Source organism: Argiope bruennichi, chromosome X2 (genome assembly GCF_947563725.1).
Source record: "Argiope bruennichi chromosome X2, qqArgBrue1.1, whole genome shotgun sequence".
Taxonomy (NCBI): Eukaryota; Metazoa; Arthropoda; class Arachnida; order Araneae; family Araneidae; genus Argiope; species Argiope bruennichi.
In genome coordinates, this window is record NC_079163.1 from 21,607,834 (window position 1) to 21,621,748 (window position 13,915).

Below are 13,915 nucleotides of genomic sequence, written 5' to 3' on the forward strand. Positions count from 1 at the left end.
TTTTTTGTTAAAGACAAGTTTCTTGATAGAATTACATTTTTGCATTCAAACATTTTAAAGCGTCTTTTCTTAAGAAACGGATCTACGAAGCTTCAATGGTGTCAGGTAACGTGCTTTTCTCAACGTACTATAAAAGCTACGAGGGAGTTAAAGTCATTTCCCCCTTAAGTACCTAAGGTTGAATATCTTTCTGGCTTAATGTGCGTAATAATATATTAAGTTTCTAAATAGAAGACACTTTACGTCGTTGCCTCTTTCAAAAGTTCTTTCACGACAGGCGGATTTTCCTGCATGTATGACATCAACAATATGGCTTATGGCTTGGAGAAAATCTTTTCAGAAAATCCCGACAATTGTGTACACTTGCTATTAAAGTAGATGAAGAATTTTTAATGACAAGCAATATCACCCTAAATAGCTAATTTGACAACAGATACAGCATGTTTTATCATATTTTAGCACCGTGTTCAAGAAATCTTTAGCACCACGGTATTTCATAAAAAGAAGCAGGTAATCTCTTGTAGATTCGAATGTTTGAAACAGAACTTAACAAAGGATGCCTAAATCTCTTATGTTAAAAGAATAAAATTGTGTTACGGCATATAAATGTAAAACTTAAAAGTTTTTAATCATTTATACATCGTTAAACAAAATTCTTTAGGCAAAACATAGTTATTTTTCTAATAATATAAATATTTGAAGGTATATAAATTTTCAAAATGTGTGCTTATGCTCTGCGTTGTAACTTTTATTACCAGACAGCACTGAAAAATTTTATTTTACTAACTAAGCACATAAAAAGCTATTTTTGGCAGTACATAAATTTGATTAATTTTTTTAATCTGAAATAATGAATAGCTACGAGTTTAATATCGAAAGTTAAAAAAAAAATTAAAAAACCGAATTGTAACATTTTATGAGAACTCCATTTTTAATTGCCTATGGCTTAGCCTATATGCAAAAGCCTAGCGGCCATAAGAAACGAGTAGAAATGAAATTCAATATATAAATATTTCAAAATATGCGGTCTAAAGTAAGAAGAGCATAAACTGAGATTTCTTGGTTTCGGTTGCAAAAATAAAATTTAGAAAAATAAAAATAATAGCATTGACTGTTATGCATTGCTAATAAAATAGTGCTGCATAGGACTATGAATGTCAGTTGAACGGTACTTGCAGCAAGAAAATAACAGGGTTATACACGGAAAAACATCACGGAAGCACAGCCAATAAATGCTATAAAACTCCATAAAAGCGAAATATTATGTTTGGTTTTAATAGCGCTCTATGTGCCAATTTTCCCAGACGATCATTTTGCATGTGGGAGATGATGAACAACAAACGTCATAGGAAACGGAATCGAATGAACTTTATGTTTGATGGAATTTTGAAACCAGTTACAATTTAAGCAACTCATGTTCGTCTATCAGTATTAATCTCATTGTCCTCAATATCTCCTACATGCAAAATGTCACTACATGTGTTAGTAGGCTCATCGAGCATTTCTGAAACTATGTGCAAACTTTATGGAGTTTGCACATTATGTTCCACATTATTTTTCACTATCTTACGCCGTGTTTTCCATGCTGCAGGTATCATTGGCAAGCTCTTCACGGTATGTCACTGCTTTAATCTATTGACAGCGCATAAAACTGAAAGTTGCATGTAATTTTTATTTTAATTTTGATTCTGAAACGGTAACAATGAGAGTTTTATTTTTGTTTTTACTTTCCAACAAATATTTTGAAATATCTTCATCTCGAATTTTATTCGCATGCTTTTATGGTTATGGATATTATAAAGCAATATTATGACAATCTTATATATGTTGATTTATTCAAATCAATGCTTTATCATTAAAAGTCACCGATGAAGGAAAATTTAAATAAGTTGCTTTTTAATTAAGCAAATATTTGTAAATGCCACAGTAAATTATGAAATACATTTAATTTCAAACTAGCTACCTTTGGTGATCAGCTTATTCGATCAAAATATTGCCTTTTCTGGTTGTAAAACTATTAATAAATTGAATCTTGTTATAAAATAGTACTGCTAGGGCAAATTAATATATATATATATTGTATTAAAGTATGTAATGCAGTTATTTCATACAATGATCAGTTATTTCATAGAATTTCTATTTATTTCACAAAATGACATCAAATTGTGTGAAATAACGATTTCCATGTTTTGACGCTGCAAATTATAGCCATTATCTGTCTGACGGCAGTTCCGTACTATGTTAAACTTTCTGTTTGACGCCAGACTATTGGTTTCCTTTACATTTCTTTCTTTTTACTGAATGGAGGTTTCGGTGACATGGCGAACCCATTTCTGAGCATTTGTAATGAAATTTTGCAACTCCATTCTACGAAGCTTTGAATTAAGTGCAATTGCTAAAGTATTCAATGAAATTATCTGAAACATTCGTACGATGGTTTGTTCTCATCTGATTGCTGCCATTCTACAATAAGTAATAAGGCCGATCTCTGTGCCACGTATTTTATATTATATAAATGTAATTATGATATTTAAACACTATATATGAATAAAATGATATACTCACCCAAAATTCACAGATTTGTATTACTTTTTTTAACATGTTGCTATTTTACTGACTTATGTTTTTTTTTTTTTCTTTTGGTTTGAGAAACTTTGTCGGAGAAAATTTGTATACAAATTTCATCAGAGTATTGAAATTAGATATAAAATTAAAATTTAAGAATTTAATATATGTAATGAAAACTGCATGCAATGCTTTTCAGGCAAAGATCCGTGCTGTCCATGAAGCCGTTGCGAAAGGACAATTACGAGAAGTAAGATCGATCCTTACCAGAAAGCGGTTTGCACTCAGCAGGGATCATGTTGGAGCGAGTCCTTTGCATTTAGCTGTTTTGCATGGACATACCGATGTTTCGACATACATTATTTCTCATTTTCCGGAAACCATGGATGGGCCCGATAATGTAAGTTCAAATTCCTGATAAGTAAGTTAAATTTCAATATTGGGTCATGGATGGCCCTATAACGTAAGTTAATAATACAATTTTGCCTCTCTATTACCCAAAGCGTTGAATTAAGTGTAATTGCTAAAATATTCGATGAAATTGTCTTAAACATTCGCACTATGGTAGGATAATGTAAGTTAGTGATCTTACTTAGTAATTTGAAGTAATCTAAGATCACTAAGCAATTATATTAAAACGTTATTTCATCAATTCATCTTATGAATACAAAGTAAGATTTTCCTATCAGTTTAATATAATTATTATTTTTATCATCCTCTGGTAAGGTTTTGTCTTTGGGGAAAATAAACAACACCTTTTAGAAACTGCCATCAAATTGAAAAGTTTCATTTCTTAAATATTGTTAAATAATTTAGATTTAACTATGCTAATAGTAACTAAAAACTACATAAATTAGTATTTTTAATAGGAAACATTAATTTTCTCAAAAAATAAAAACATTAAGGTAATTTTATCAAATTTGTTTTGTCGTATTTTAAGTATCAAATTCGTTTTGATTACACCAAAACTGATAGCTCAGATTTGATTTCAGGACTGATGAGATTAATAATTTCAATATCAATTATTGTAATCAATATTTTCTTTTGTATAAATTTCAAACAAAATATTTTCACTTTTATATAAAGATACCAGTTAAAACAATATTACAGTCGCATAACAGATATACCATTTGGTATATCTGTTATAGGGCCCATTTGGTAACAAATTGTCTTATATTGTGTTAAGAATAATTTTACCACTTGCAAGTTGCACAATGGGTTTCAGTTTAAAATTGTAAATGTATTTGACATACGAGTAGGAATCTATTCAATAATAATCCTAATGTAAAAAATTAAATTGTTTCTAACATTTTCGTGTCCATGTGTTTAGTTGAAAAGTGAAAAAAAATATTAGAAGGCGATTAGAAGGTTGCATGTTTATTCTGCATTGGTAGAAAAGAAGGAAGCAATTATTTTCGTAACTCCTGTAGCGGATTGTGATGAGCGATGATAAAACCTGGAACATTGTGGTTCGCAGCCCAGTAACATGACCACGATACAAAAGCAATTGCTCGGGTAGCGTAGCGGTTAACTGGCTTATAAGCTATTCACTACACTCCATTACATCCACTTCTTATATAAATGGTATTTTATGGCTTCTTATATAAAAAGGTTTCATGAATAAAGGGCATTAAAGAGTTGCTTATTTTTAAGCTAATTTTATTTAAATCGTGATACCGGCTACTCTATTTATAAAACGCCTGATTTATGAATTAGAAAGTTACACTTCTTTTACTTTTTACGACAAATTATTTCCGTTTGTTTACAATCGGTAACTGAATAAATTATTTATTCTTATTTATCTTTTAAATCTATCGTACCTTAATATTTTCTGGATTAAAATAAAATATGTTGATTGTACTTTTTGTGATAAGGATCACATTTTCATCAAAAATACAATAAGGATAAAAACTCCTAATATATATAATTTAATTCCTATCCTATAAGCTAAGCGAAAAGATAATATTTAAATCTTATACATTTTGTATTATCCTTATAGCATTTTGACAGTTTATAACAAATTAATTCAGTCTGTTTAGAATCAGTAACAGTAAATTATTTATTCTTAAGTATTATTTATTCTTATAAATCTATTGCACCTTATTATTTTCTGTATCAAGAAAATAATTAGGTGTGAAACTGTAATTTTGCTGCTATGAGCTACATTTATATCAAAATTACAATAAGAATAAAAAAAATCCTGATATATACTAAGTAATTCATATCCGAGAAAGTAAACGAAAAGGTAACGTTTAAATCTTATACTTTTTGTATATCACTATAACATTTTGGCATTTAATAACAAATTACTTCAGTCTGTATAGAATCAGTAACAGAATAAATTATTTATTCTTAAGTACCATTTATTCTTTTAAATCTATTGCACCTTATTATTTTCTGGATTACGATACAGGCTCGTAAATTGTAATTTTGCTAATACTGGCTACATATACATCAAAAATATAATGAGAATAAAAACTCTTAATATATATAATGAATTCCTATCCTATAAGGTAAATGAAAAGATAATTTTCAAATTTTATTCTTTTTGAATCATCCTTATCTCTTTAACATTTTGGCTCAAGACTGAGATACTGATGCAAATTAAAGAAAAAATATCCTGTCCTTATTGATCGTCATTCTGTATGAGATCTAAGTTAGATATATATATTGTACCTAAATAAAGTCTCTAGTAAAGCACATTTTTCTTGAAAGCAGATGGTGTGTAGAGTTATTTTGGTGAAACACTTTCTCCAAAAGTGAATGATGAGGAAAGTAAAATCCATTATATCACAACAGTTATTTGATTGTAGTAGCTATACTTACTCCTGTGAAGTCCTATGCACACACCAGAGGTTCCTCTTAGTCTTCTGAGGTGGACAAAAAAAAAGAACAGATCGAATCTGACAGGTCTAGTACTCTGAACTCTTTGGCCAGATAATCGATGAGGAGCATATTGTATTTGTGAAAAGAGACTTTTCTTTGGGTGACATTACCCTCTTTTTTTGTAGTCTCTGTAATAAATAACTTGTGAATAAGGTACCCATTTTGAGATGAGTAATTTACTTATGTTACTGTGAAATCAAGATCAATAAATTATTCCTACTGAATTTCTACTGAATTAGTCTCTGTAATAAATAACTTGTGAATAAGGTACCCATTTGGAGATGAGTAATTTACTTATGTTACTGTGAAATCAAGATCAATAAATTATTCCTACTGAATTTCTACTGAATTAGTCTCTGTAATAAATAACTTGTGAATAAGGTACCCATTTGGAGATGAGTAATTTACTTATGTTACTGTGAAATCAAGATCAATAAATTATTCCTACTGAATTTCTACTGAATTAGTCTCTGTAATAAATAACTTGTGAATAAGGTACCCATTTTGAGATGAGTAATTTACTTATGTTACTGTGAAATCAAGATCAATAAATTATTCCTACTGAATTTCTACTGAATTAGTCTCTGTAATAAATAACTTGTGAATAAGGTACCCATTTTGAGATGAGTAATTTACTTATGTTGCTGTGAAATCAAGATAAATAAATTATTCCTACTAAATTTATTTTTGAAATTTGCTTCAACTTTTTAAGACATTTTGCATGCTTTTCTACAAAAGTTTAGCTCATTACAACAGAAAAGCAGAATGTCTTTATATACATTGACCTTAAATTTAATTTGGATGTTATTTGATTCAATTAGAATTTAAGAACTTTTACCTCACACCAATATTAATTGCAATGCTGAAAATTTCATTCAAATCAATATTCATGCTAAAAATAATTGAATAATTTTAGAAGTGAATGTTGATACCGATTCGAAATATTCACAAAACAAATTTCATAAAATTGTATGAACCAAGTTTAAAACACGAAACATAGATAAATTGGTTTAATAACGCTAATTATAGATCCACGACTGAAGGCAGATAATGTTTCCATGCAATCAAAAAGATTATTTAAATGCTTCAAGGAATTATAATGATATAACAAAGCGTATTTTAATAATTCAAATTACAAAAACTATCTATTATGAATTTGTGTTCCCCGTTTAAATTAGAACAAGAGAATCATCATACAGCTACTAATTAAAATAAAAATCTTAAATTGATTAAGATAGTATCTGATACGTATTTCTTTGAAATGTATGAATTTAACTATGAGTATAGTTATTTGACTATGGATTTCTTTTCTTTACTTCTTTCTGAAAATCATTTACTACTGCATAATTGATAGAAAAAATGAGCTCAGTTTTTCTAATTTAAAATATCAAAAATAAGTAAACGAAGGTAATAACTTTTTTTTGCAGTTTTCTATAAAAACGTTTATTACTACATTTGCAAGAAAGAAATTTAACTGTTGAAAAACAATAAGATCTTCGGGTTTTAGCATCGGGTATTAAGCAGAAATAAACATAAAATGAATACATTTTTCATCGAAATTCTTTTCAAAAATGATATCTCGGCGCATCTTTTATTAAAACGTTTGCGAGAAAAATAGTTCATTGAAGCATATTTGGAGAAATTTTGAACTTTAAGTTGAAATTCAAGATTTATACCAAATTATCTTTCTATTTAATATTTGAAAATCCAACAGGGGGGGCAACTCGTAATTGAGGATGAGAAGCTTCCGGCATGGTGTTTGGATCTCGCCACCCTCGTGGGTACACGAAAAAGTGGGGGTCTGGCTCCTTCCATCGATGATGGTATGAACATCTTTAGGGAAGGTTTGTACCGTGGGTCCTGATGGACCTTAGAACTCAACCACAGTTCTCGCCAGCGTTGCTGTTGCAGCTGTCCGGTCATTCAAGTTTTTCCGTGTACTTTCTGGCGGGTCGGAGCAATCAGTTTCTGATTAATACTTGAAAAATATGAGAATAACAATCCAAAATTTCATGACGTGTAATAATAATTAAAGCATCTGCGTTAACGATACGGATTGAAAATTGATGTTTAAAGTCGTTTTATTTACACTACTTGTCATTCCTTGAATATATACAAATAATAGAATTGGATATACATTCTCTTGCAGGAAGGAAGGACGCCTCTTCATTATGCAACTGTTTTGCAAGACAATGGTACTCTTTATAGATTACTCAAATCAGCTGGGGCTGATGAAAACATTGAAGATAAGGTAAGAGTTTAGAACAAAAAATAATTTGAATATTATCTATTTAATTGATAAAAAAAATTAGTTCTGAATGTTTTGCAAGACAACGATACAATTTATCAGGCTACTTAAAACATCTGGAACTGATGAAAGCATTGAAGATAAGGTAAGAGTTTGCAACAAATTAATTCATTAGAATATTATCTATTTCATTGATAAAATGAATTAATATTGCATGTTTGGCAAGACAAACGATACTCTTTATTGTTTACTTAAATCAACTGGAGCTGATGGAAGCATTGAAGATAAGGTAAGATTTTTCAACAAATAATTTATTTTTAATATTAATTTAATTGATAAATAAATGAATGAATGCTGTATGTTTTGCAAGACAACGATAGTCTTTATGGGTTATTTAAATCAGTTGGAGCTGATGAAAACTTTGGTGATAAGGTAAGATTTTGCAACAAATGAATTCATTTGTAATTATGAATTTAATTGATAAATTAATCAATTCATGCAACCTGCGGAAGTTTTCTCTACTATATTTTAATATTATACTAAAACAAAATGACACTTTCGTGCAGCATAGTGTTATGAAGAAAACTGAAAATTCATTTTGGACGTTTTCTTTCTTTAGGCAGAAACCAAGATTTGACTCAGATTTACGATTTTATTTTTTTACGAAAAGATTAAATACTAAATTTCAAGTATGTCACTAATATACCAAGTTACTTTGTTTTAGATTTACGATGCTCATGGATTTAAGAATATATGGACGAAAATGCGATTAAACTAGCGATAATTTATTTTTTTTTCAAAAATTTGATGCAGATATGCAATTTCGATAAGAAAACGAAATTTCAAGTTCCTTTTATCTAGTTTATTGAGTGTTTGAGTTATTGGGTGCACATGCACATTGAAGAACAGATTTCCTCTTAATAGATTTCATCCAAACTTTTACAGAAATCCATAGTTTTGACGTATGACACTGAATTTCATCGTTCTAACTCATTGCGTGTGTAAATCATTTTACACACAGCCAGACAGATTGCCAAAATTTCAATATATTTCATCCAAACCTTTACAGAAATCCATAGTTTTGACGTATGACACTGAATTTCATCGTTCTAACTCATTGCGTGTGTAAATCATTTACACACAGCCATCAGATTGCCAAAATTTCAATACATTTCATCCAAACCTTTACAGAAATCCATAATTTTGACGTATGACACTGAATTTCATCGTTCTAACTCATTGCGTGTGTAAATCATTTTACACACAGCCAGACAGATTGCCAAAATTTCAATATATTTCATCCAAACCTTTACAGAAATCCATAGTTTTGACATATGACACTGAATTTCATCGTTCTAACTCATTGCGTGTGTAAATCATTTTACACACAGCCAGACAGATTGTCAAAATTTCAATATATTTCATCCAAACCTTTACAGAAATCCATAGTTTTGACGTATGACACTGAATTTCATCGTTCTAACTCATTGCGTGTGTAAATCATTTTACACACAGCCAGACAGATTGCCAAAATTTCAATATATTTCATCCAAACCTTTACAGAAATCCATAGTTTTGACGTATGATACTAAATTTCATCGTTCTAACTCATTGCGTGTGTAAATCATTTTACACACAGCCAGACAGATTGCCAAAATTTCAATATATTTCATCCAAACCTTTACAGAAATCCATAGTTTTGACGTATGATACTAAATTTCATCGTTCTAACTCATTGCGTGTGTAAATCATTTTACACACAGCCAGACAGATTGCCAAAATTTCAATATATTTCATCCAAACCTTTACAGAAATCCATAGGTTTGACGTATGATACTAACTTTCATCGTTCTAACTCATTGCGTGTGTAAATCATTTTACACACAGCCAGACAGATTGCCAAAATTTCAATATATTTCATCCAAACCTTTACAGAAATCCATAGTTTTGACGTATGATACTAAATTTCATCGTTCTAACTCATTGCGTGTGTAAATCATTTTACACACAGCCAAACAGACTGACAGATAGACAACATTTCGGAAATTACATTTCTCGTCTCGGAGAAGCCTCAAGCATCGAAATTCCTAAAAATCTGGATTTCGAAATGTTTGATGATCGCAACACTTTTTTTTTTGTATGATTCGCATTTTTATCACTTTTGTATGCAATATATATATATTAGAGTGTTTTTTAAGAATTACATTCCGAGCATAGTTACGTATCTTATATGTGAAGTCAGCGTATACTGGAAAAGATATTCCCTAGCAATTATAGGCTTATCACCCTGCTGATTAATATTCTTGGAAATACTAAAAAACGTTACTTAACAAATTGCAAAAAATTTACAATGCCCGAAAGAAATAAAAATGCACTTCAATAATTTTAATAAGATTACTTAGAACTCAAAGCAAACACCAAATGAATCTTTTAATTCTATAATAAGTCATCCGAATAGTAAATTAATGTTAAACGAAATATAAAATAATATCCATTAAGTATTTTATCGACTATGACATGACTATCTCAAGTTTGGCTAAAATTATTAATCCAGAATATATTATCATAATATTCAGGAAATACCTTAAAAATCATGAAAAAAGATTATAAGATTCCTATCTAATCTTAGAATTAACAGAAACTTAATCAGAGAGCAGAAGACTCAGAACATAACTTTCGATCAATCTAAAGGTTGTGTTCCAAGTCTTCTGCTGTCTGGCTTTCATGTTTGAGATTTCACACCCTTTGAGATAATGAGTCTTTGCTCGTCAATGTTGACATCTTTCTAGCCTTAGGAACACCTTAACCTTAGGATACGTTATACAAAGTCAACAATTTTGATTATGTTTAGAATCATGGCCTAAACTATTGATATTAGCAGCAAATAACGGCAATACAATATTGCTATGAGAAGAGTGTGACTATTAACAAAAGGGACACTAGATCATGTTATATTATAAAATGAAGTAATGTTAAGATAACATGGACGATGTTGTTCTAAAGCGTATTGAATCAAAGCATTGGACTCAAAGCATTCAAAGCTTTGAGCTTGAATTAAAAACATGGAAAAAGTACCTTCTGCCTGTTTTAATCCTTAAAGACAATAAATTAAAAGAACTGAAATTATTTGTAAACAGGTTTTCAGATTCTTTTAGCTATGAAGGGGTCCGAAAATGGGAAACAAAATAAAACTGCAGAATTTGTGTATTAACGACCACATTAGAGAGAACTATACAAACTCTAGTATCTATCAGTTAATTTTCTATCTGTTTATTTTAGTAATTTAAAATTAATTTCTTAAATTTGTAATTACATTTTATTTTTAAAAAATAAAATTTACAACGAAGATTTAGGAATAAATCTAAGAATTCAACTTTTATTCAGTTATTATAAAATATTTTAAAAATTATTTAATGAAATACGTTCGTAATTTCATTATCATTATAAATCGTTTAGTTTTTTGATTTCCAGAATCATTATATTTAGCAGCAAAATTGTAATTTTAAACAAATGCAACATATGTTTGCTACATACTATCGCTTCTATACTATCATTGCTATCATATCATACTATATTTGGTTATCTTATCTTTTTCTCCCACAAGGGGGGCACCACAGACCTGAGGTTGAAAAATTTCCGGTATGGTAATTGATTCTTGCCAACCAGGTGGGTACATAAATGGTATGGGATTGGTTACTCCTTACCAATGACGGGACGTGCCTCCCACGGGAGGGATTATACTGTGGCTGGTGATAGCCCTTAGAACCCAACCTTAGTTCCCGCCAATACTATCGCGATGGGGTCCTGTCATTCAGATTTTTCTGTGTGCCTTAGTGGTTGGTCACAGTAGCCAAAGAGCGATTATTTTATCTTTTGTAGTGCACATTTTATCAGATTTTATAATTTTTTTCAATTTTTTTAATATTAATTCTATGATTTTTTTTCTAGGCTGGTCACAGTCCCAAGTACTATCTGACTCATCCTGGAGTACTGACTCAAGCGCAGCTTTTGGAACCATATTCCACTTCAGAATAAAATGTTTGGCTCATAAACATTTTTCATACTTTATTCTACATGCATCTTCAAATACAAAGTGACAAAAGGACTTTTCAAAAAGAGACAGCGAGAGAGAGACTTGGACACTTTCCAGTGCACTATATTCTCTTTATTTGAGATAAGAGCTTGAAAGCGAAAACTTTGTTTACCAGCCGCATAGAAGTGGCATTGTCAAAGTCAAAGAAGAACTTTTTATATTACTGATGAAACAAACATTTAGCAAGACAAAAAGAAGAAAATCCGCTTATTGTCACCATGTTAAATAGACAAAATTTTTATGGAAGTATTTATATATGAAATAGTAATACACGTTATTATGGAATGGAAAGTTGTTAACAAAATAATGTTTCCTTTTTTATGTAAAAAATTCAAATGCACGTTGTTTATTATATGTGGAATAATTATGTTTCCTGAACTGCAAAATTTCTCTGCATTTTTATAGTTGAGTCCAGTCAGCTTATGTGTAAGATAACCGTTTCGTATGGAGATATTGGTATTGACAATATGTTTATAAATGACTTTCATGTTTGTTTCTAATTTAAAAATTCAGACATAATTTCCAACATTTTCTTATAATTTTAGTTATATTTTAAGTAGAATTACAAGATTTAGGTATTGTCAGCAGTTTTATTGGTATAATTGGTAGATATATATGGTAGATTATTGTCGAAATGAATTACCATTAATTTTAAGATTACTTATTTTTTTTATGGTTAAATATATATATTTCAGTTGTTCTCGTCTTGAAAAAATTACTTTCAACAAATGATTATTTTTGCACTCATTTTCGAATTCTACTGTTTAGGAAACATTTAACATTAAGTCAGGAAACAAATATTACTTTATAGTTTATTTTTAAATAACATTATTATTTTTATATTGGTTCTGTTTATTTTCTGCAATAATTCTTTGTAGTTGTGGCTTATAAGTGTATTTATTACTATTATATTTATGAATAGCAGAAATGTTTTCGCTTCGTATTGGTCTGAGTAAATATGGCAGCTAAAAGTAAGGCTTGAATGGTATATGAAATCTATTTATTTCGAAATACTTTGAAACGCTTATTTATTTATTGAAAGATATATTCTAAATGAAGAAAATGCTTCTCCCTATTTATAAATAAAACAAAGTAGTTTTACATGAAACATTTTTCTCATTTATCTTAATATACCATAAGGATCACAGAATCGATATTGTGCCAAAGACGTAAAAGATTGAAAGAGAAAGTTTTGCATTTCGAAAAATTATTTCAAAAGTTAATATTTTCAAAATTATATGTATATATATTATAAATCAGAATTTTCATAATTAGTACAGTAAAGATTACACAATTCATTCTGTATTTCGCTGAATTCTATTAGAAGTAAAAGCTTTTAAAGATTTTTTGTCGTAAGTCTATACGAAAAAATACAAGAGATTCACAAAATATATCATAGTTATAATTAAAATTCTAATTTTTTCTTTATTGTCTTTATTTATTAATATAATTCAAATTCTAATTATTCTATTCTAAACATCAGTCGTCATTCATATTGAAGATTATAATAAGGGACCTTTTCCGCGACTTATGAAAACCTCTCAATTTTTTTAAAATTTTGAATTAAATTAATTTTGAATTTGAATTAAATATGAATGAATTTATAATTTAAATACGCAAAAAAATTTATTTTATCATATACGTTCCTCGCTAATCTTCATTAAAAAATAAGATAATACAGCTTTTGGCTATTATATGTCTTAGTCTTAAATTTTTGTAATTCTGAATGTATTTTAGAGAAAGCTGTTTGAAGAAACATTTATTATTACTTTGATATATATAAAAATATTGATTTCTGTGGCTTATATAATTTCATTTACATTTAAAATGCTAAAAGTTACTCCTTCAAATTTTACTTCTCTTATTTAAACGAAAATATTGGATTATGCGTCATATATTATTCTATTTTAATTCAAAATATTAACAAAATTAAATATTAAATTTTACTTAAGCAGTATTTATATGAAAATATGTAGTTTGTAGCAGCTTTAAATTTAAAAAAAAGTAGTAATAGTTTCTTTAAACTTAGTAAAACCTATCATTGCTTTAGTTTATGTTTTTGAAATAGGAATTCAATTTGTTACTATTTGTTAAACAATAAACTAAGCAGTGTGTATTCAAAT

At 28.9% G+C, this 13,915-nt stretch overlaps 1 protein-coding gene across 1 annotated transcript in view; it reads left to right on the forward strand.

Annotated features, from left to right (window-relative positions):
- The window catches only part of LOC129960659 (uncharacterized protein DDB_G0290685-like), a 29,405-nt gene extending 17,372 nt beyond the window's left edge, over positions 1-12,033 (forward strand). The window contains exons 3-5 of the mRNA XM_056074210.1: positions 2,765-2,965; positions 7,601-7,702; positions 11,648-12,033. Coding sequence (XP_055930185.1) covers positions 2,765-2,965; positions 7,601-7,702; positions 11,648-11,734 — 390 coding nt within the window. The 3' untranslated portion in view covers positions 11,735-12,033. The remainder of the gene's footprint in view (positions 1-2,764; positions 2,966-7,600; positions 7,703-11,647) is intronic.
- The last annotated feature ends 1,882 nt before the right edge of the window (positions 12,034-13,915 follow it).